General features: G+C 40.6%; 1 protein-coding gene across 2 annotated transcripts in view; it reads left to right on the forward strand.

Annotated features, from left to right (window-relative positions):
- snrka (SNF related kinase a) overlaps positions 1–25711 on the forward strand; it is a 50880-nt gene that overhangs the window by 6159 nt on the left and 19010 nt on the right. For both annotated transcript variants that reach the window (XM_083918820.1, XM_083918821.1), the window contains exon 3: positions 16017–16158. In XM_083918820.1, the coding sequence (XP_083774946.1) occupies positions 16017–16158 (142 nt within the window). The remainder of the gene's footprint in view (positions 1–16016; positions 16159–25711) is intronic.

The following is a 25711-nucleotide window of genomic DNA, read 5'->3' on the forward strand; positions in this document are numbered from 1 at the left end:
CCTGGAAAGAAAATAGTTGGAGTATAACTTCTGTATCATTTTAATCTGGCTTAGCTTCAATGTTTACACTTGTATTCCTGTCCATGTAAATCTGTCTTTGCTCCTCTTCGGATTGTGTTCCATGGGTCGCTGCTGAGTAGTTGAAAGTATGCACCTGGTCTATACTAGTGTATATCGGGGCGGCTGTGGCTCAGGAGGTAGAGCTGGTTGTCTACTACGTCCACATGTCTTGGGCAAGATACTGAAGCTTGGTGTATGAATGAGTACTAGATGAGATCCTGATGAGCAGGTGGCACATTGCATAGCAGCCCGTATGTGTGAATGGGTGAATGTGGCCTTTCGTGTAAAGCGCTTTGAGTTGTCTGAAGACTATGATGGTCCTATATAAATGCAAGTCCAATTACCATCCATTTACAGGACTCAAAATACCATGTGCATGTTCACGTAAATAATTGTATGTTGCATGTATTTCTCAGCTCTACATACTCCACTGCACATAACTTGGTACAGAAAATGTTGTGCGGGGCTATCAACTCTTACACATTGACCAACACTTTTTAGAAGAGCACCAGTGCGTGTACACAAAAGTATTTCAAGCCACCTTTTACCAGATTAGTTATACAGTTATGAATTTGGACTATGCACTCAAAACACTATTCAAATTCACATTGTACATACGATGGTGAATGCAGCACATTGACACCCTACACCTCTATCTTCGAGCTGCATTTTGCTCTGTGCCTCAGGCATTTTGTGATGGCTGACCAGGATGGAAAGATGTGCATGTACAGACACACACAAATATAAACAGTCTAGTTTAGGTTTGGGCGATAATTTTATCTGATAATTTATCGTTTTTCAATGTAATCCGTATAATGTAAAAAAACCTACTGAGATTTTGTGATATACTTAAATAGTCTAAATTGACAATAACAAACACATTCATTTAAACTTCTTAGAAAATATCTGAAACCTGAGAGAATACCATGTGAAAACTGCAGTTCAAATTTCACATTAGTTCAATGCAATTAACAACAACTGGATTGGCCTTGATTTTGTCATCACACACAGGACTCACTGTGCGCTCCTGAGCAGTTGGGGGTTGGGTGCCTTGCTCTGCAATGCCCAGAGGTGAATTGGCACCTCTCCAGCTGACCGCCCATGCTCCATACTTGGTCTGTGCTAGTACTTGAATCGGCGACCCTCCAGCTCCAAAGCCAAGTCCCTATAGACTGAGCTACTGCCGCCACAATGACAATATAGATCGTCAAAACGATAAAACGTCTATCGTTTCTGTTGCAATGTTAAAAAACAACAGCAGCCAAACTCATCACAGGCTTTACATTCTGAACTTGCATGTCATGTTCATTTTCGCTATGAAAATACTATGTATCCGCACATAATTATACAAAATGGGCTTTACCATTTGGTTATTTCATATGGACTAATTACTTATTGAATTAGCAGAAAACATGCTATATTGTGATATATATTGGGGTAGATCAGCCCTACTCTAGTTTTCTAGTCACGTAGAAGTGTCAAAGAGACGTGCGCGAATACTCTGTGGATTCAACACTGGCTCTTCTCGTCTTAGTAAGCCATCACACTCTAGCACAATAGCAACTAAATGTTCAGCCATTATTCATTTTTATTAACTTCACCTGTGTTTTTCATACTGTTACATGTTACAATGTCAATGCGGCTCTACTATGAAAATATATTAAAATGATCACGGTGTGATCTTTTGCAAGGATCTGTCCCACACAAAGATTTTTTCTTCGGTCTGCAGAGTTTGACTTGTAGCCTGGGACACCTTTGCAGCACCGCAATACGTAGTTCAGAATTATATACCATTTTGACAGATGTTTTACCTTTTATAAATATTGCGCCCTCCTGCAATTTGGATATTGCACTAGTTCATATTGCAATTTTGAGAAAAAAAGTAATCAATTTAATAGCCCTATTGATCTCAATGGTGATATGTTTTGGAATATTACTGAGTAGATGAAACTATGGGCCTATAAAGCCAGTTAAACTGCAAAGGGAAGTGTATGTGTGTCTGGGTGTCCCACTTAAACTCTGTGAGGTGACGCTCAGGAGAAGAAGCCTTGCGTGCGTGCGTGCGTGCGAGCGTGCGTGCGTGCGTGCATGCATGGGTGTGCGTATATGTGTGTAAGACTGATTTAGGAAGCCAGGGACAGATTGAGGCCTACTTAGGCATGGTGTCTGAGAGAGCAAATGGTCAGCCGTCAGTCAGTTTTGGTTGGGATTAGTCAAAGCTAGCTGTGCTCTCAAGAGAGACAGACGGGAAAAAAGCCACATACGAATGAATGGGGTGACAGGTGTGCAAAGATTGCACTCAGTAGTAAGAGGTGGGGTTAGGGGAGAGAGTGCCAATGAGCTTTTGTGTTTGAACTGGAAATTGTGACATGAGTCTGGAGGTGGGATTGACACAACCTTTGGATTTGCATTTGACAAGGCTGTAGCCTAACTCCTCTGCTGTTTCAATTGTTTTGTTCTTTTTTAATCTAGAGCCTACTAACAGTATCCCAAAGCACCGTGCTTGATATTCGGAGCAGTAAACAAGCAGCACACAACTATTTTCTATGTAAACATGTAGCCTTGTGAAGTAATGGAATCTGAACAGAGAATGAACTCAATCTCCCTCTGTGAGTGTTGTAATCAGAGATTCTTTGTTGTTTGTTGTGATAGACGGTCTGGCCACGTGTGCATTTTAGTGCATGTGGCTTTGGAAAAAACATCAGTATTTCACGTAATGGAGTGAGAGCCATGTGGAGGCAATCCCAACCCACTTTTTCCAGTGTTTTAAGTGCAGCTCCTTTCAATGGCAAATATGGAACCGTGTTACATATGAGACAATCTCTTTGCCTGCAGTCATTGCTCTGTAGCCACTGCACTCGAACTGCTTTAACTCCTCTTTCATCCTTGGCCTTGAAAAGCTTAGAGTGCTCTTCAAAATCATTATGATGGGAGGGGTGGAATATGTTGTGATGGGGGTTATTAATGTGGTATTCGTCAGTGATTGTGAAGGGCAGTGTATTCACATTGCTTTATACTATAGTCAGGATTAACTTGTGCGCTGGGAGTGTCCCAGGGTAAAAGTCAGTATAAGGTTAGCTTGAGTCTTAGAGAATACTGGTCATGACGGCGTAACGGCATGTGTCCGCGATGGATGTGGTGTCCACAACGTAAGACTGATGATCGTCCATGTGGAAGCACATCGTGCTGTATATTCAATTAACGATGTTGAGTAATCAAGTTACTTGAGGAATCATTTCAACCCCAAACTTGTCAAAATAAGGTAATAAAAAGTATTGTTTCGGTTTTCCAATCTAAACACAAGTATCCTATTGGCACAGGTTTTGATAGATATTGCTACATAATACCAAGCCCTAGGCCCACGTCTCTAGTCATCTTATCTACATTGCTTAGACCAAGTCTTTACAGCATACAGACAATCTGTTGCTTTCTATATCACTTTGGCTTGTCCTCCCCTGTACACGCGTCATCTCCCTTCCGCTTCCCTAACAACAGTGCAGGTTGAGCTGGCACATGTCTGGTCTGCTCTAGAGCTGACACTTCTTCTATTTATACACACATGGAGCCACTGAGTAGGACAGGCACTCTCTGGCTGACTTATCCAAAAGTTCACATCCTAGATAAAGCAGCCACCACTCACTGTACTGCATCTGGCCGCACTGAATCAGTCCGATGTGTTCTCTTTTGTTGTCAGTACCTCTTTTCACTAGCAGCTGACATGGTAGAAGTGAAGATTTTAGAGTATTTATAGTGTTCTTTTCTTAATCATAAACTAAATAAGGACATAAAATATGTCTTCTCTAAAGAAGAGAGTGATGAAGGAAAGGCGATGACAAAAGGAAATTATGTCAGCCTTAATTCAAACCAAAGACAGAGCTACTGGATTAACAATTATCACAGTATGACTCCACTGTAGACAAAGGACAGCAAGCCGGCAGGGAAACACAGGTGATTAAGTGTAATTATTCTTTTCAGTGATCCATGACAAATGAGAGTGGTGCTGCTGTGTGCAATGAGGCCCATCACTCTGGATCATCACAGACCACTGGATAGGCTTAGCTGGCTGTTTGCCATGCTAATTGAATGACTGGTTCATATGTAGACCAACGTGTTTGTTAATTTACAGTAGAGCTGCAGCTATCGAATCTTTTTGTCAAGTATTACATCGATTATTCCATCGATTTATCGAGTAATGAGATACAAAGTGTGTGAGGGGGAGAGAGAGAGACGAGATGTGTGTGCTGAAGGCAATACACTCGCAATTTACCATGAATAAGTTTACTATTTAAACAATTCAAAGTGGTGCATAAAATTCTACTTGACACGTGTTTACTCAAACAGGTTTCAGAGACAAATAGATTTCTTAAAAAATTAATTAGAGATAGATATTATCAGGAAGAGCAACTCGCTCTCTTCCTGTTTACCGTAACAACAAACAAAGTCCAAAACGCCACTGACACATTTCCTCAAACAAACCTATAAAGACAGATCAGGTAGGTAACATTATGTTGAACATTATAATGAAAAACTACACATAGAGGCATTCACAAAGACAGCTAACGTTACGCATTCTCTTCCTGCAACCGCCCTCCTTAAACCGGAACAGAGGCGCTTGGTGAAGTGAAGTTAACAGGATCCTTTTGGCTCAGACGCTGAATCATTGACGTCGTGCTGTTGTGGTATAACAGTTCTAGATGGCAGTGGACACATTGCACCTTTTGGCTTCTTTTTTAAGTGTGAAATGATCCCAAACTCGCTGCCTTTTCCGGATGTAGTGCTGCGCATCTGCAAAAACAGTCTGCGTGGAAGAATGATCCCTGCGCTGAACAGGCCGCATAACGTGCGAGATAGGAATTAAACGAGGCAGAGATTTTGCCTCGATGCATTTTTGTAATCGAGTAACTCAAGTAACTGTTTCAGCCATAATGTACAGGCTGACTTGTCAGCCTGGATCATGTTATTGCTCCAAAGATGAATGTCTGGTCATTTTGATGACTGTAATATTAACTAGCCACAAATATTCTTTAACTCCTGACACATGAATTGAACTTGATCCCGTCCTGAAAATACTTGACAAGTGTTCGAATTGTGGGACCTGTGAGCAAATCATTCAGCAGTGAATAGGATAGTGGCATTAGCAGCCCTGAGATAGCCTTGGAACCGTGGAAAATGTATCATTTTTAGTCTTTTTTTTAGTGATGTAATGGCTAGCCTTTTATGACACGTAGCCTTGTATGCACAAGTCGACCCACAGAAGGGTCAAAATGTGACAAAGCAGCTTTATAAGTAAAAAAAAAACAATCCTGGAAATGTTAGGACTCATGCAAACTTTGAAAAACTCTAGTTACATGGCAATTCAGGAAACTCAATATGCTGATTAGGACAGTGTGATACGGCCCAAAGCTTTAAAGGAGGTGAAATAGTTTTGTCAACACTGTAATACCATTTGAAAATGCAGGGGCCTTGATAATTTTACTGCTGTTACTAAAAAAAGCTACAGTTTAAATCCTTAAAATGACTAATTCTGTGCTGATCCAGTTCCTTCAACACGGTCCAGTTATTGATGCTGTGGCTGCTTTCAAGCTGCTTGGTGGTTTATCAGAGCAAATCGCCTGAATGCAGAGTAGGAGAGGAAAAAATGCCAAGAGACAAATTCCACAGTCGCTAATTACAGCATCATGGTGCCACTGTAATACAGAGAGCAGGAGGTGAGGATGCTCAGGAGATCGCTGATGTATGTTTGTGTGTATTGGGGAAAGGGGGATAGGAAGAGGAGGGCAACAAAAGGGGAACATGGTGGGGGCTCCAACACCATCTACATCTCTAGAAAGGTGAGTGAGGGAAAGAGGGGTTGAAGATTGCGAAGGAGTGAGATAGCTGGTGTGAAGGATGGATGAAGGCTCAAGATGCATGGACAATAGCTAGCTAGATGAAGGCAAGATGATTGAGGTGTATGATTTTTGAGAAAGAAAGATATACAAGGAAAGCTATCAAATATGAGCATGAGTAGGGGAGGGGGAAGGGAAGTAGAGGAAAGAGGGGCTAGGTTCTCCCCTCCTGTTTCCTTTATGAGCAAGAGAGTTTGTTGTTTTTTGAGATGGGAGTAAGTGCTTTAATATATATTAGGGGTGGAATGGTTCATAAAATCTACTGTTCGGTTCATATCACGATATTGGGGTCACGGTTTGTCAGTTCGGTTGTTTTTTTTCTATTTCTTTTAGATTCTAAAAATACCATGTATCAGATCTATAGCCTAATAATTAGATTCTTTTTTAATCAGATATTCTTAAGAACATGTCATGCAATCATGCAAAAACTGAAATAATACGGCAAGTGAAGTGAGATTTTGAAACAGTAGGAGACACATTGCTGCATTTACTCGTTTATATATCTATTTGGCAAAAAAATAAATAATTGTTTGCCTTCTAGGTAAGAATATTACATTTTCTTTCACTAAAATACGCACAAACAGCAATCATTGAACTGACTGAAATAGGCTACATCAGGGCTGTTCTATTCATTTGGAATTGAGGCCGGTTGAAAACGATGAACATCACATTAATGGATTTTATAAAACAATGCAGTGGCATAGGAGTGCATATCTTGTCTTTATTTTATCAATGTAAATAGTAGTCATGACCTCAAAGTGCAACAAGCTTGTCAAAAAACAATCTAGGTTAAATGAACAAACCTGTTAACCAGAGGTTTAAACTCAATTACAAGTTAACTTTTACTTGAGTATTTTCTTTTCATGCTACTTTATACTTCTCCTCCACTATAAATAAGTGGAAATATTCAACTTTTTACTCCACTACATTTATCTGATTATTTCAGTAATTAGTTCCTTTACCAGGCTTACAAGTACATATGAAGTTTATTCATCAACCACTGGACTGACACAAATGAACGCAACATAAATGCAGAGTAGCATGATTTTTTATCAACTTCTCCTCTTTACACTCAGATATGGCTGCAGAGTAAACACAGGCTTCAGAGAGACAGAAACTAAAACTTCTCTGTCTGTTCTCTAGTGAACTGACGGTTTTCTGTGTCAACTTTTCTTTTTTTCAAAGTAGAAAGAGACATTGATGGGGTGATTTAACCACAGATTTAACCAGACTGAAACGATTGAGAACAACAACAGAGCGGAGCCTAGCGAGGTGTTGCCAAGAGGATTAAAAAACCCCACAAAGAAGAACGTAGCGGGACTGTGGGTAGCGTTGTGGCCACGTGCCTACAGGGAGCGCATGGAGCAAGTCTCGAACATTATTATAAGTATATCTATACTTATGATAATGTTCAACTCCTTTTTGTATTTGTACAAGCAGAGTGATTCTTTCTGCCATTGCTGACTGTTTGCATTACTGGTGCCAATATGAATTCAAGCTTCTTCTGTTTGTAAATCACTTGAGAACATTGCACTTAAAATGTAAATGTGAAATATAATTGCCAGCTTACAACTGGTCGACTTTACCAGACTCTGCGAGACAAGAAGATTATAGGCAAATATTGATGTGTAGCAATGCCTTGTTATTGTGTGCGAGTGTGCATGTATGGACAGATTTGCCAGAGGGCCTAACAGAGGCATGTTTATTTTTTTTCTAAAATGAGACGGGGATGGTTGTTATAGTAACGAATGCTGCTGCAAGTGAGCCAGGTGTGAGGTGTACGCCTGAGGTCCCTGGGGGTCTCTCCACTGCTGCTTCTCTCCACCCCACTCCGGCTAAGGTCAAACTTGAGCACACATTTACATGCAGACTCATGCATGAGACACCGTTGAACACAAATAAATTGATAGCACAAATGAAAAGAAACGCACTGTGAGTAGTACTAACAGTGGTTGTAATTTTAGTACTTCACTTCTCTGTGGCAGATCACTCCTGGGTCCATGATTAAATGACTTAAGATCCAAAAAGAAGAAAAGATTTTTTAGCATGCATCTTCCGACACATTCATAACCTCCAAGACTCCTCTAATCGTACATTTTTCTGGCCCAGTTGAGCTGTAATAACACATTTATTTAGGTTTTTGTGGTGAAATGAGAAGCTGTTGTTTAAATAACTCACCACTAAAATAAAAGTTCAGGTCGTGCATGTCGCGCTACATAAAATAAAATAAATGGAGTTCCCTTAATAACCCCTCAAGTTCCCTCATAACGGCGAGTAATCGAGGAATCAATTACTCACACCCATGCCTAGTTATGGGAAACTGCATCAGAAGCACAAACTATAAATTATCTCTTGCGTAACTAAATGCTCCAAAAATGGAATTGAGGTTTGAGTTGACGTTTCTGTCAAACATTTTTGCAATAGTAGCTCTCATACTTTCCTGCTGTTAGACAGGACACAAGGACAAACGCATGAGTAATTATACACTATATACTGTATGCTGTTCAGTTCATTAGATGCGCAGTGGAGACATGATGGATGATCACTCTTCTTGGAATCATTTTCATATTAAGTTTGCCCTAGTTTACTTTTTATAAGAAGGCTAACAGAAGTAGAGTTTATTTCTATATTGTGTTTGGTATCTTTAGCCTTGCCAGCAGTGTGGCATTAAGGATAGAAATGTTGGTAAGTCCACCACTTTGGTCTAGTTAAGTTAAGAATGGTCATTAATGAGAATGAAATGTGAGCCAAACATGCTAAATGGAGTCTCTGAACAGAATGCAAAGAATTTCCATGCTTTTATTTAAAATTCAGGTGTACTGTGAAAATGAGTTTATTGTTCAATGCCCCGCAGATTTCAAGATTACTGTCACACACTGACAATCCCAGGTGATGTGATGGGATGTGTTTGTATGTGTGGGTGCATTTTTAAAAATGGCTGCAAGTTATTATGGAAATTATGAGCACATTGCGTCCTATTGGCAGGATGTATGTGAGAAGAGGAGGATGATGCTTCATGAAACTAGCATCATGACAGCGTGTCATTTATTCCAAGGACCTTACTGCTGTTGCCTGAAGTCTTTCTCTTTCCTGAACACACACATAATGCAATATTTTTTGATGGATTGATTTATTTATTCCCCAACCCTCATGAGTTTACAAGACACCAGCATTTTTGTTGGAGTGTTTAAATATTTAATTTAATTACAAAGTTAAAACTCAGTCTTTCACAAAATATTCAGCCTTTATGGCAAATCAAATCTGATAATGTTCAGTTCCTGAAGCTCAACTCAAATTTCTAATACAGCCAAGAGAAATCAACATAACATGTTTTAGTAAAACTAATCATACTAAAAAAGCACATCCATTATTTCCTTGTATACTCCTGGGTCATTGTAGTTGGGAGTCAGATCATGCTCTGTTAATTTCCTTGTCAACGCAAGTAGAACTTTACTTTCAAGAATCAATCAATTGGAAAGTTTTCATCCCTCTTTTGACGGTCTCAAATCTCATGATGTGAAACATCAGACTACAAAGGCTCAAAAGTGTCAGACAACCGTGGTATTTTGAAGTACAGACTGAGTGCTCCACCAAACTCCCTTTGAAAGCAGAGCAGTGCTTGATAAAGCTTCAGACAAGCCAGCAGAGGAAAGCAAAGTGCAGTAATTGCTCTCTATACTGAGGCCAGTCAGTAACAAAGGCTTTGAAGCTCCAGACCAAGACAGGATTAAGCCATTCTATCAATCAGACACAGGAAGAAAATATCTTTCAAACACAAACCCTGTAATGTAGCATGCGCTCTACCCATATTTGACCCATATTTGACCCGTTCGCCCCAGACTGCTGCAAATCAACCTCATCTCCAAATTAGTCAGTATCCACTTGTGTGAGAGAGCCTACCAAGGTTTTGCAATTGTCCCTGTGCAGCGCCTCTACTTCTGTACCCACTATCTCTCTCTTAAAAAAAATACTTTTTTGCATTTAGTATAATCAAAGATAGACAGCCAAGGGTTATGACATACGCTGTGGTTCTGAACTAGGGGTGGAACAGTTTATCGAAAAAATCCGTCCCGTTCGGTACGCATGTCACGGTTCGGTACATGTGTGTACCGTTCGGTTTATGAGGTGCAACGTATAAGCCTTTATGGCAGCTGTCCTCTCTCGTATCCATCTCAGCGCTACATCTCAGCGCGTCAAGTCCCGGCGCGCTGGGAGACTTGCTACACGCTCTACCTGTAGGCACACGGCCACAACGCTACGCACGCTCCCGCTACGCACGCTCCCGCTACGCACGCTCCCGCTACGCACGCTCCCACTACGCACGCTCCCACTACGCTCTTCTTCGTGGGTTTGTGAATCCTCTTGGCAACAGCTTGCTAGGCTCCGCTCTGTTGTTGTTCTCAATCGTTTCAGTTGGGTTAAATCTGTGGTTAAATCACCCCATCAGTGTCTCTTTCTACTTTGGAAAAAAGAAAAGTTGACACAGAAAACCGTCAGTTCACCAGAGAACGGACAGAGAAGTTTTAGTTTCCGTCTCTGTGAAGCCTGTGTTTACTCTGCAGCCACATCTGATTGTAAAGAGGAGAAGTTGATAAAAAATCATGCTACTCTGCATTTATGTTACGTTCATTTGGGTCAGTCCAGTTTTTGATGAATAAACTAATGTTTCATATGTGCTTGTCAGCCTGGTAAAGTAACTAGTTACTGAAGTAATCAGATAAATGTAGTGGAGTAAAAAGTTGAATATTTCCACTGATTTGTAGTGGAGCAGAAGTATAAAGTAGCTTGTAAATAAAATACTCAAATAAAGGACAAGAGCCTCAAACTTGGACTTTTGTCCAATAATTGAGTGTAAACCTCTGGTTAACAGGTTTGTTCATTCAACAAGGATTGTTTTTGACAAGCTTGTTGCACTTTGAGGCCTATGACTAATATTTACATTGATAAAGTAATAATAATATAATAATAATAAATTATTTCAGTTTTGCATGATTGCATGACATGTCCTAAAGAATGTCTGATTACATTTTTTTTTAATTATTAGGCTTCAAATCTGATACATGGTATTTTTAGAATCTAAAAGAAATAGAAAAAAACAACCGGACCGACAAACTGTGACCCCAAAACCGTGATATGAACTAAACAGTGGATTTTGTGAACCGTTCCACCCCTATTCTGAACCGAACCAAGCCTCTGCCAAGCCTTTGTACACAGAGTGCATGCTCTACCAGGTGAGCTACAAGGGCACCCCCACCCAATTTTTTTTACATTTTTGGTCAAATACAAAACACAACATAGCTCAGTGCACAAAGGCATTCTATCTTATTTTATTAGGATGACAGAACTATATTGCATTGTAGACTTTGAGCCCAAGCAATAAGTTAATAGATTAGAGGGAAAGAAATTTGTCATCTATTTTGATAATCAAGCCTCTTTTAAGCAAAACTACCAGACATTCACTGTTCCAGACTTTTCAAATCAAAGTATTATCCGCTTTATCTAGTTTTCTGTGATAGTAAATTGAACGTGTGTTGTATACTCGTGTTTCAGGGGATAGAAAACACAGTCGGCAGATTAGGCTTAATTGATAATGAAGATGATCTGGGTTGCGGTGCAGACCTAGTACCAGGAAGTGCGGGATGCATGTTCAGCTTCCTTCAGCGTGTTGATAAAACAGACATAATTGATACATTAATATTGAGAAGTTGCATATTAAGCAGTATATTTACAGTCTCCTACATGTGGAACTACAGAAGGTCTGCTTGTGACAACAGATCCACAGGTGTCACCCAGGAGTGTTCTCTCTCTCCACTCTATCAGCCTGCCAATGACACGACCATTTATGTTGATGTGGTGAGAGCATGTGTTTGTGAGTGCTTGAAGAGCTTTAGTGCTCTTCTGGTTGACAGCGCCATATATGTTGGTGTGTGTGTGTGTGTGTGTGTGTGTGTGTGTGTGTGTGTGTGTGTGTGTGTGTGTGTGTGTGTGTGTGTGTGTGTGTGTGTGTGTGTGTGTGTGTGTGTGTGTGTGTGTGTGTGTGTGTGTGTGTGTGTGTGTGTGTGTGTGTGTGTGTGTGTGTGTGTGTGTGTGTGTGTGTGTGTGTGTGTGTGTGTGTGTGTGTGTGTGTGTGTGTGTGTGTGTGTGTGTGTGTGTGTGTGTGTGTGTTTTACATCTCTGTTTCATTAGAGATGGGTCCAATCCAATATCGCTATCATGTTTCAATACTGACGTAATTTGAAAACTAGCATCACTGATCCACTTACCAATCCATATGTATGTATTAATTGTAGAGAATATTCCTTTGGCCGTGTTGTGACAGCTGCACAGAAGTCTAATGCTGGTTAGCTATGCTAGCACTTTAGCACGGAGCTTCAGTGGCTTCTCCAGAGAGTCTGACTCTAGGGCCCATAAACAACACATTATATAACCTCCAGTGATGGAGGTTTATCTGGTTCTTTTAAACGGACCGTGAGAGTCGCTTGCAGTCTGTGTAAGAATTGATGCAGCCTGCCGTTTATTTTATTTCAGTGAAGGTAATTCTTCTCCTTAAATGGACAGTGAACTTCAGTCTTGGTACTCTTAAACCATTATTTCAACATTACTTCCAAGCGGTAACAATCTAGACTGTTGTATATCTATTAATGCCGGCGGGCAATAGGGGAGCTTGCTTGTATTGCTCTCACTAGGACGACCCCTATACCAGTCAAGCAACAAAAAGAAAATCAGATTAATTGATTATGAAATTATCTGCAGATGTAAATGACTACAGCATTATTTTGCTCTCTATCACATTGCTCCATGGTACAGAACACGCTACAGGGTGTGTCTTGCATGAATATGTATATTTATGATGCTCCAGAACAGGTTATGGGTGTAAAATAGTCCCCTTTCTGTATTGTACGCACACTTAGTGAAAACAAACTTCTATTACCGTGGTGTACTGAGGATACAGCAAGACCACCCACAGCGGAGGACTGTACTAAAGTACAAACAGGAGCACATCTCATTGTTCTGCTACGACCTAAATCCTTTTTAGGTATTGATTTCTTTTATGTTGCCCTTGCTGGATTTCGGCATTGCAGGACTGCCAGGCATCTTGTGCCAAGTAACATAAAGGTATAAAGTAGGCAGCTGAGAGTGGAATATAAGTGTATTTATTTTTTAAATACTTAATTTAAGTAGTTCATAACATTTATATTCATATTTAATTACATATTCAGGCTTAATTTGAAACATAAAGAGGTAGGAAAAATAAATGTTTCATTAGCAGACTAGCAACAATAAATAACACGTCAGAAAAAAAACATGTGTTTGAGAGGGTTTGCTTAATTAAACAGCCTCGTAAAGCAAATTAACGTTTTTCTTGGCTAAAGCACTCTCCCAGACAACTTTACGGGCTGTGGAGAATGGTTTATTTCTTTGCACATCAACCTGTCCCTCAGATCAGTCTCTTAGCACTTCAGGTGAAATGCACTATTCCACTGCTTGCTTTCAGGCCATGGTTGCCATGTATGCATACTATAAGGGCATTTGGAGAGAGCCCTGTGAAATTAATGAAATTATTTTTCATTTTGACACTGGCAAACCTGAACGGTCACAGAGAACCTAGTCTTTATCTGATAGCACATCTACCTGCCGCTTTACCAGCATTTGGCTGTTGCTAACTTTGTGCCTTTACCATTACACGGCTCTCATACAAACATGCATCTCAACAATGATATGCCCTTGTGGAGTGGCAAAGAGAGCCATCATTTGCAGCCAAAACATCAAGGGCATCATTTATGAGATTACAATGACAAGGTTATGCAAGCTATAATGTGTCCTGCACACACACACAGCTTCCTTCAGCGTGAGAACAGAGGCAGAGCCAACACATTGCAGAGACCTAATTGGTACATGGATCAGCATGCTGAGATAACCCTTCTTTACACCCATGTCTGTTCAAATTTCAGAGGAGACATCAGTACAGGCTGGTGGACAGTTCTTGTAGGCTTCCAGAATATTGCGCATGTGGTGGTGTTGAGCACAGTGAGCACCTGGAAGTGTATGCCAGCTGTTCTTTGCACAGGCAGCTTTTTGGTCCATTTACATGCCTAAAATGAAAAGCTGGTTCCGGTTGAATAATGGCCATTACACAAACTTCAGTCAAATGAAGCTATTGAGTACTTTGTAAATGGGGGTTATGGACACAGTGACCTTACTGATGCATTTTTAATTTTAGACAAAATCATCAACCTGCTTCTGTGTTCCCTGTAACACCCCATTTGTCAAGCTTAAGCAGTGGCTCAGTGTTGCTAATGCCTTTCACTTTGCCTACTCTCAGAACAAATGCCATCTGGAAGTCAGACAGAACACATGAATTATCCCGAAACTGCTACATAGCCTGTATTTTGCTTATAGGGAATCGATGCTCTCACCCGACAAGCTAACCCTGTGGACTAGAGAGCTGCTTTCATATGGATGCTGGGTCCACTGCTTATATTGCCTTGTTACTTTACTACCGCTGAGTGAACAGGGGTAAATGAGATGCATATAAAATCTGCCTCAGGGACACTCCTCTCTATTCTGTGCAATGCTTGATGTATCGGAGACCTTGACCCCGGTGGCGCTGCCATGACTCCTTCTTGTTGCAGTTTTCCACCAGTGTAGATGCATGAGTTTGACGTTATTGTCTTGCAATGTTACAAAAAAGACATGCTGGCATTGTTAAAAGGGATTTATAAGTTTGTAGGCATGCGATTCCAGTTCTCAACTGGAACTGGTTCTCGATTCCCATCTCTAACTGAGCTTTTCCCTCAAATGAGTGCTCTTAAAAGCACCGTGAGCTCAAGTCCAACTCATTGTGCTCGCTCTCTGAATGATCACTTGCTCAGTTTAATTAGACACAACAGCACTGCTTAGCTTGAGGCTTAATGCCAGCGATGCTGATGCTAACCCAGCAAAGACTGGTCTGAAGATAGAGCTAGCCCAATTTAGAATGCATCAGATTCCTAACTCAAGGCTAAGCCTGTGGCCAAGTATTTAATTTCTGTGAAATGGCTTTGTCATGCTTTTCTGCCAGAAAAAGTAGTTTTCATAGTTGGATTTTTTTTAATTTATTTTTTTCCCTCTCTGGTGTTTTTTTGTGCATCATAAGGGCTCCATTCTGCCAACCCATAAAGAATTGAGGGCATCTGAGCATTTGAGCTTAATTAGAAAGTTACTTAAAAATGTTCATCATGGTAATTACTTCAGAGCTGCCAATATTTGACTGGAGCTGCTGGGATGTCTTTTTTCTCCCAGCCTGAGCAAGTTGGCCCTGCTTTGCTGCAGGACAGGGGAATGGAGATAGAAGTGAATTCACAAATGTTTATATGTGATTTTATCAGGATGTTTACCTGTGCAGTTTGTTTTGAAATAGTTATTGAATATGCAATGAACTTGCTCAACTACCTTTCTGTGTGTTTGTGTGTATATCAGAATGAGTTAAGGACACTGCATACTTAAGTAGTGACAGGAAGGTTTTCACCATCCTAGCTCCATGCTGGAGGCATTTTCGCACCTTCCTGCTGTTGGCTCTGTTAAACCTGCTCACACTGCTGAAGCAAGGTGTGTGTATGTGGTTTTGTTACATAAAGTCTGTATGGCCCAGTGCTTCTCCATGTTGACAGTTTGCCTTGTCAGGGTGCAATTAGTTAGTGCATATATGCACAGTCAAATAGGCACACAAACACATGGGTGAATCTTTCCCTGTAGGCTGTTTATTGACGTATGAGCACATTTAAATGTTTGTGGATTTTATAGTAGATTCCTCAGGGTGTGGTCGGATTTAATTACAATACATCAACTACATTTTTTTTCACATGTAGATGTGATAATCCATATTCTGATGATAGTTTCATATTGTGTAGAAGGAACTATGGAAAACAAAATTATTGCCTGCATCGCAACTAGTGTTGCTAGCACCTAGCGCAGTGTGTGATTTCTCCATTATGACTGAATGGAAATCTTTGTAATAAATGTATATAGTTTTATTTTCTATATTGTAATAAAAAAAATGCATGTTTCTGTTTATTCCCTCTCCCTCAGATATCTGGAGTCTCGGTGTGATCCTGTTCATGTTGGTATGTGGCCAGCCACCCTTCCAGGAAGCTAATGACAGTGAGACTCTCACCATGATCATGGACTGTAAATACACTGTACCGGCTCACGTCTCCAGCGCCTGCAAAGAGTGAGTGATATACTGTATATACTGTCTATTCTGGGTTTGATATCATTAAAAAATAAATCTGATAAAGATTTCGGTCACACGTTTACAATAGGACATAGAACAATTTGGTGCTTGGTGAGTTCTATTCCCCCAGTGTTGGCCGACATGCTCGCACTCCTTCCTATTCTGACTCACCTTCCACTATTTCCCTATGTTTGGTGTATCCCTGTGTACTCCTTCTGTCAGTGTCTGGGTTATAGTTGACTTATTGTATGCAGTTCGGAGAACAGCAAATCACATTAAGCCGACAGGGCCTGTTGTCTGTAACAGGGGGTGTTGACCTGTAACCATACCATACTGCATCAGAGACCTGATCACATTTATTATTATTATTATTAAAAACATTTTTATAGTGCCAAATCATAACAAAAGTTATCTCAGGACACTTTACAAACTAGGTAAAGACCACACTCTATGATTCATGTATGATAAACATAGACCCAACAATTCCCCTGTAGAGTATGGTGGCAACGAAAACCTTCCCTGCTACAGGCAGGAACGTCAGACAGACCCAGCTCTGTAGAGGACGGCCATCTGTCTTGACTGGTTGGGGAGGAAGAAAAGGAGAGAGAAAGAGGACAGATGGACAGAGAGAGAAAAAGACAGACACAAAGACAGACACACTTCCAGTAACTATAATAATATCTATAGTAATGTGAATATGACTTATTAATACAGCAGAATAGTAGAAACAAGCACAGCTAAGGTTATAGATTATAATAGTAACAGGAAGCGTCATGCAGGACCACGGCAGCAGGCACCACCACGATTAGCAGAGACCTGCGAGACGACAAAGCACAAACAACTCCGGGGAAGAAGTTGAATTAGTAACATGCATTGATGAGACATGAATGATACAGACATAGAGGAGAGAAGCTCAGAGTATCTGGAAAAGTATTATCCCTCGGCAGACAAGGCCTATAGTAGCATAACTAAGCAGAACAAAATCAGCTTAAAAATAACACCATTGCTAAGGGCTCGTAAGCCCTAGCTGTAAGCTTTATCAAAAAGGGAAGTTTAACATTTAACTTTGTACTAAAGCAACTAGCATATGGGACAATCTTCTCAAGGTATGTTGAACTATTCTTACAGCTTTTAGTTAACTTTAGAATACAGCTGGATTGTGGAGGTTAGCACACCTCCTGCAGATTTTTTCCCCAAGCCGTTGCATGTGTCGGGGACGGTTGTTATTTATTAATTTTTTCCTTTTTACACAAATACCGTCATATACTGTATACCCCAGTAAAATTTCAAGATGGTACAAAGGTATGAAAAAATAGATAACGCCAAATCCTAACACCCAACTCTGAAGTTTGACCCAGGCACTGGAACATGGCAGTAGCATACTCATTTATTCCAGGCCCTGCAGACCAATTTGCTTCAGGAGCTGGCAGAGGCAAAAACCCTTCAAGCAGTTTGAGCAGCCCAGCTGCACAGCAGCACAGTCCAATTGCACCCAAAGACACATGTTCCACACTCAATAAGTGATGCAGTTAGGCAAATTATTTTGCACTTGCTTGCATAATTAACTGTGTGCGTTAGTAAACCATGTTCATAATTTTGAACTAATTAGTTCACTAAAGATACACGAGGGTTGTTTTTGAAGCAGTATAGTTAGACAGCTTTTCCAACAACTGTGGCCAGGATTAATCAAGAAAATATTTGTGATAGCCAATCTGCTCTCCACACAGAAGTTAATGAGAGACCAGAACATTTTGTGTCCACTATTAAAGGTGGAGTCTGTGTCTTTATTCTCCAATATCCATAACAAGTATCACCACACAATCCACTAGCTGTCCATTCTGTGTGTGCACTGAAAAACACAGCCTTAGCTCTGTAAATGGGAAACAAACAAAGTGGCTTGGACTGAACCACATAACACTATTGGTGCTCATGCACAGGACAGGGGAATAAGGCAATGGATGTGTAAAGAGAAGATAAACTCTTCTGGCACATAGTAATGTTCTGAAGGAGCACTGATGGGAGGGGTATACATATTCTGGTTATTAAAGTGGATCTACATAGACAAACTATCATAGCTGTAAACTAAAACGTTATGTTTTTGAGTTGACGCAGTGGGTAATGAGGGCTTTCGTGGGCATGAGTGTAGATTGCGTGGAATTAGAGCCACTGCTCAACATGTTGTGAAGGCCAATTCTTTATTTACACACTCTCACTCACATAAGAGTATTTTTAGACACAGGAAATAAACGCTTATCTTCTGAGTCCAAGGAGAGATCTGACTAGATTGAAGTGCTAAGCTGAAGCAGCTGTGAACAATCTGATGGGCTTTGACTTTAGAGCAGAAGAGCTATTTGCTGCATACTGTGTCCCAATCTTATATTTTTACCATGTCACTCACAGGTGAATTATCCACACATACCAACGTTTTGGATTTCTAACCAGCCTCTGCTGATATTGCAGTGCTTCTTCTTACTTAAGTGTAGGATTTGTGTGACTTCACCCAGTAACATTGCCAATTAGAGAAACAAGCAAGCAAGACCCAGTCATAATCAATGTTGTTGAGTGACAGTAAGAGGTAAAGACAAAATTGGGTGTGTACAGGTTGGTTTGCACCAGAACTATAGTCTCTTAAAATGTACTCTTTTTCAGAGGTTTAAGTGGCTAAGCTGAATGTGTCACTAGTTAGGATCCACTTGCAAGGGAAACCTACAGAGTGAAGCCCACATGGCCCCCTGGTTGGAAATAGTAGCAAACTCAGCAACTTGGTACGAGGATGTCCATTGGTTGCACTTATATCTGACAAATTCTCACTCTTGTCGTCTTAATTACATTTTTAGCGCAATGCACAGTGTGAAAAATGCAGTACCTTGTCTTTTAAAAAATGTATTGAGGTTTTGAAAGAAGTTTCAAATGTCTGGTGTGATATTTTTTGATGTCATCACCCTTAAAAAATGGGGTGATGAAAAAACACACCATGTAGCCATATCAGCTGTGTACTCAAGATCAGACAGGTAACCACTTTAAAGATGGGTGAGTACTTGTTCTCTTCCTACATTTGTCCTTATTTAACCGAAAGCACAAGTAGGTAATTAGAAACAATTTTCCTTGACTACCTGAAACATTCAGCTCCCTGACGATCTTCCTCCAGCCAGCCTCCACCTTTCATAATGAGTGTCATGGATAAATTGAAACAGGGTGTCCGATAAAAGTTTAACCCAAAGCGTTGCACACATCTCTCAGTCGGTTAGGACATTCCAATGAAAACAGTGCAATTTTGCGTCACATTCAGTCAGGCCCACAGCAACATTATGTTACAACAGAAATCTTTATCTGCAACTGTGCAGAAATACCATGTTGAATAGACATGTAAAATAAAACTATGCTGTTATGAATGGAGATATGAATTGAGCTACAAACTATTCGGTACAGCCCTACAAATGTGAGTTTGTTTTTTTATGCTTTACATTAAAAAAAAAAATATATATATATATATTTTTTTTTTACATCTTTTTTTTTTTTTTTTTACATCTTTTCATCAGGCCTATACAGATTTATCAAATCATTACACATGCATGGTTGAAATGTATTGATGTTTCTTTAAAGGAATGGTAAAAAGATACCTTTGAACTATTAGGTTCGATTATTTTTTAGAACTTCAGCTGCACATCTGGCATATTCAATAAGGTCCATTTAGGAAATTCTAAAGAGAGACACTTCTCTGTTACACAGGACAATTCTGTGTTGTCAAATGGTTTTTTTTAGGCGCTTAAACCAATCACTATTAGTTGCATAAGAGAAAATAAGGTCTTCCATTATAAACTGGTTTTGCCTGAATGAAACATCCCGCATTTAATGGAAATTACTACTAAATTGTACATTAAATGTACATTTAAAGTATTGAGATGAAAGGTGGAGTTCCAAGCTCCATTTACACTGGAGAGTGTGGACAAAGCCAGTGGACTCCTGTTCCATATGCAGGTAGCTGCACACTAGGTAAGCCACTCAGTTACATGACTAAGTTCGGCTTGACGACAACTTTTTTCCCCAAAGAGCACATAAAGAACTTGAAGACGATGTGTGTTTTTCTTACATACAAGGATACTAGAAGACATTTACAAGCAAACTTATTACGTTAGTTTATAAATTCTGCTTCAAGCTAAACATTATCTAATCAATTATACTTTTTAAAAAGAGTAAGGTTCATGACTAGTTTAAATTCATTTAAAATCTTACAAACAAATCTGTAAAACAGCTTTTCATTATTCGTTCAGAGAACCAGTGTTATTGACATAACCTAAACGAGCATCCACTCAGTATTTTAACTAGTACATCTCATGGTGCTGCAATAATTTATGAACACAAACAGGAAAATACACAGAGGTATGCATGTTAACAGGAAAAAGGCTGACTGTACAGTTGGAGCAGCATGAGCAGTTTCTCCCCTTATAAACTCAGCCACACAAATCACAAGGGAGAAGTTAAAGGGGGTTAATTGTCTCTGCTGACTTTAACTGAACTGTGTGTCACAGCTTTGAAGCCCGTATTAGCAGTATGTGTGTCCGTGCGCTCCCCGAAGTTTCCACCAGTCATTTGGGAGCATGCTACATGGCTTTTATACAACAACTTTGTTACAGGCAAAAATGCATCAAGTTCAAGGGAGCTACTGGCTGCCGCGTCTGCAAACACACATCTTAACGTGAGGTTATTTGTTCACATACTCGTAAATACATTTTTACAGTTTGCATACATCTATTTTTAGCCGCAATGTGAGTGAAACGTGTGCACTGTTGAGCCCTGGCTTAGTAGCTTTTATTTGACCTTTTCTTATGCGAGTACCCTTTGACAGAAGGACAGGGAGTCCGCACATCCTTAAAAAGTCTTGAATTTATGTATCTAATATTAAGGCCTTGAAATGTCTTCAATTAATTAAAAATGTTATATGCTGGTCTGAAATAAATTACTCAAAGGTCCTATATTTGTTGGGGTAGGACTATTTAATGTGGTATTTTTTTTTCTTAGTAGAGAGGCTACTTTCTTACTAGCTGCTAATATAAATGGTTATCTGCATGCTTACTAGCTAGTCTGTGACTATAAGTAAGTGTACATTTATTGAGAGTTGGTTGGACGACGTCTGTTTTCGAAGTTGGCTCACGTCTGTTGCCAACCGAGACGAGGCAATATGCATTCTGTGCAACACCTTGTTAGTTACAGGAACTCAAGTTTAGTTTGCCTTTGACAGGCTGCCAGTTGTTATGAACTGTTTCTTTTGGTTCTAAATGGGCTCAGTTTTAGACATTCAGTTAATAAGGGTGAAGGTTTGTTTATTGATGCCCTCGTCCTCTAGGTAACAATTTCCACGAGGTTAACAGTCCTGTTTTTTTGCAGCTCACAGTCACAGCAGTCATCAGATCAACAATAATATTCCAGTTTTCTCTACATGTGTTTCTGTCTGCAGCTCATCTATGCAAACGGATGTTTCTGTCTTTCTGCTCTCTATTCCCTGTTGACTCACCAAAATGCATTTACACGCCTCAATTAATTAATTATTCACTGGCTCTTTTTTGCAATCCCACAGCCTCCTCCTTCCAAGCTTTGTTTGTTTTTTTCATCCTTGATTTTATTCTCTAGGGACTGGCCTCAAAATAAAATGTTTGTTTTACCCCACCACCCTGTAACCCCTGCTACAGCCACCCTCACCCCCATTAAAAACATCGAAACAGACAATTGGACTGTAGCTATTGTCTTTGTCAAAGCGTGACGTTTTGATGGAGATTGTGTGCACTGCGTTTGTTGAGCCAATCACAACCACACAGAACACTATGTTCCTTCGTTTCCTGTCATTACTGTACAAACCACACAGAGTGCATGCACACAAACACCTTCTTCTCTGCATTTGGCCACACACACACTCACTTGATACGCAGATGCATCTGCGATTTAGACAGTTCATCTGCAATTTAGACAGTTCATGCCAGATGATTTCCATTGTTTATGTAGAGAAATATCCATGCTAATTTTTCTCTTGCTGTCCTTTTCACAGACTAACACATTATCTGGCTCGTGGGTTGGTGCGATGGGATCTGTCACACGAAGACACACATCTTCTCTGAAAATGTGTGGACCAGTTATTATACACTAGTGTGAGATTGTGTAACTTGTAGTTAACTTGTAGGGAATGAGAAAGAGAAGGACGGTACAAAACAGTCATTTGTGGGGAAGTCAAGTGTTGGTGAGAGTACCACCACAGTACTGTGAATTCAAAAAAGCCATTCTTTTTTTGTGTGTGCTGTAACACCAGTAGGCTTTCTGTTGCTTTTAAGTTGTAGTGTGCTGTAATGTGTGCAGACACATTCTTCAAGTGATTCTTCAAGTCATTCATACTCCAGGTGCTGTGGGAGATGTGTTTTGCACTTTACAGGGATGCTAATAATTTGGTGCTTGGAGCAATAGAAATGCCTGCACATCAGCAGAGGTTTTTACTTTATCCTATCCAAAAACGTCCCTTTCACATAAAGCACAAGTTTTAGGGAGATGTATTTTAATGCAATTAAAAACAAATCTCTATTTTACATACTTCCAGGTCAAAATTATCTTTTTTTTTTTGGTCTGCAATAAGAGTGGTTCAGGGATGTCACATGCAGACACAGCTACATGACAACATACCAACCATAGACTGTATAAAGGAAGTGGATTTGGCTTCCAGGCCTTAAAAGTGCAGCTATTGTACAGCAAGGTGCAAAACGTCTAATTGTATATAAACTCTGGTTAGTCCGGGGCTGTTATAGCACAGCGACACAGTCAGCACCACACCAACTCCCAGTTATCCAGACAACTTGACAGCAGCTCGTCTGCGGTGAAATCAACAGCTCTCTCGCGGTCATCAGGGCACCTCTGTGCGGTTGGATGTTATGAAGGCTTATGCCTCGGTGACCGTAGAGAGCCTTTTCCTGCCTCTGTCCTTCATCGTGATGACCAGCCTCGCGGGTAACAGCTGCGAGGGTCTGAAGCCCCTGTTGAAAACCTCCGACATCACCTCTCTGTATTTCTAGCACTGCTCCACCACCTCCGGAGCATAGTCCTGGTGGATGGCGATGGGAGACCCTCTGTATTGTAGCTGGCCTCTCCTGGCGCATGCTTCGCGTATGATTTTCTCCTTCAACTGGTACCTGTGCAGCCTGATGATAACAGCCGGTGGTCTCTGCCCCGGCTTCGGTTTCTCAGCTAGTGTGCGGTAAGCGCTCCATGTGCAGCGTTGTGAAGAAGGCTGTGGGCCGCGTACCTTCAACAGATTCTGGTAATCCAATCACTCTGATGTTGTTGTGTCTGCTCCGGGACTCCAGGTTGCTGACTTTAGCCAGCAGCTTAGTGTTGCTCTCTTAGCGCGGCACAGGAGGCCTCCAGCGTTATGGTAACATTTAGAGTGATATAAACGCTAAGGCTTGAGATTGACAGGTCACTATGGTAGGGACAGGATAATAATTACCGTTCATCAAGCCTTGTTCACTTAAATGAGCAGTCCGCCCTGCTGGTCTTACTGAAGTCATCAGATGTTCTATCCACCTGGTGGACGCAGCGTCTCATTAACTGAATGATGCTTTTAGAAACACTGCTATTGAGCCATGTTTTTGTAAAAATCACGATGTCGCAGACCATAATTCATTCATGAGAGCTGTGATCTGCAGCTTTAGTTCTTCCATTTTGTTCACTTGGCGAGGAAAATCCTGGGTGGTTACAGCCGATGACAAGTTAGCTTTAGCCTAGCCCTTAACTTTCCTTCTTTGTTTACAGTCTCTACTCTTTAAACACTTCTGATCGATTGAGCCCTGGATTTGAAGCCCCCGTTGTCTAGGCGAAAGTGAGTCAGAGAGCACTGATAATGTTCACAGGATTGCAAGATCCCATGTCCAACAGTTCCTGTTGGTTATATAGTGTATATGCAAGACTGTTCTGAATGAACAGACTTGAAAAAAATAGGCAGATAACTATATATTTGCACAATTTTCTGGGTTGAATAGCTAGCAGCAACTAACGCTACATTCCAGTCCAGTAGTTTATTCTGGGTATTTTCAGCTGTTGGTTTGCCACAGCCTCTGTCTCTGAGGGTATTATCACTATATAGATTAATCTAAGCAGACCAAGGCTATAGAGCCTTCTGACAGTGGGTCTTAATTAATCCCTCCCCTGTCCATTTACACAATAATAGACATGACGTATCAGAGAGGGGCTCTCCTCAGATCTTATGCAAACTGTAATCTTGTCCTTTAGTGGTACAAAACTAAATAGATTCAAAACAGTCTTCAATTTGCGTCATTAATGCAACAAATCCAGCAAATTTTCGGATTTGAATCGATCTAACCAACAATTATTGATAACAACACATCAAAGAGTCATACCATTGGATTTGGATGACACATTTCTCCATCACAGATAGTCAGGCCATCCCTTCCTCTCCACTGCTGCTGCTGGCTGTAGTCCTAAGGGAGCCTGCCTCGCTCCTACTAATCCCTGACATGACTGACATAAAGTTACAGCCTGTTATGCTGCCGCTTCCATCCCATGGTCTGCTCATACTCTAGCACACATACAATTGGGGTTTTGATAGAGTTGGAAAAAATGAATTCAGTAAAGCCAAATGCAATGCACTGGCTTGGTTGCACATGGCACTCAGCTTTAGCCTATGTGTGTATATGAAGGTGGGTGGATGTGATTGTGTGTAGCTGTTAGAGACCTATTTCAGACCTAGTACTGTGACGGTATGGCTTTTTTCTTACTGTGGTGAAAAAGCAAAGCAAAACATTTTGTGGTAAATGTACAGTGTACTTTACAGTTTTCCTGTGAATAAACACTGCAGCTCCGCAAAACCCAAGAGGTTCCTATGTCATGCTTACCAGCTGCTTGGCAAAAGTGAAGGGAGAATCTCTGGGATTACACTGGAGCAGAGTGTTCTTTTCTGTGGCTCTGTACTTCTCCGCCACATTTGCAAAATGTAGATAAATATTAGGGGTGGAACGGTTCACAAAATCCACTGTTCGGTTCATATCACGGTTTTGGGGTCACGGTTCGGTCATTTATCTGATTTCTTCAGTAACTAGTTACTTTACCAGGCTGACAAGCACATATGAAACATTAGTTTATTCATCAAAAACTGGACTGACACAAATGAACGTAACATAAATGCAGAGTAGCATGATTTTTATCAACTTCTCCTCTTTACACTCAGATGTGGCTGCAGAGGAAACACAGGCTTCCCAGAGACAGAAACAAAAACTTCTCTGGTGAACTGACGGTTTTCTGTGTCAACTTTTCTTTTTTTCAGAGTAGAAAGAAACATTGACGTGTTGATTTATGAAAAAGAGCGTGCGTAGCGGGAGCATGCGTAGCGTTGTGGCCGTGTTCCTACAGGGCACGCATGGAGCAAGTCTCCCAGTACGCCGGGATTTGACTCGCTGAGACGTAGCGCTGAGACGTAGCGCTGAGACGTAGCTCTGAGACGTAGCTCTGAGATGTATCGCTGAGACGTAGCGCTGGGACGGATACGAGAGAGGACAGC

This window comes from Echiichthys vipera (genome assembly GCF_963691815.1).
Source record: "Echiichthys vipera genome assembly, chromosome: 8".
Lineage (NCBI taxonomy): Eukaryota > Metazoa > Chordata > Actinopteri > Perciformes > Trachinidae > Echiichthys > Echiichthys vipera.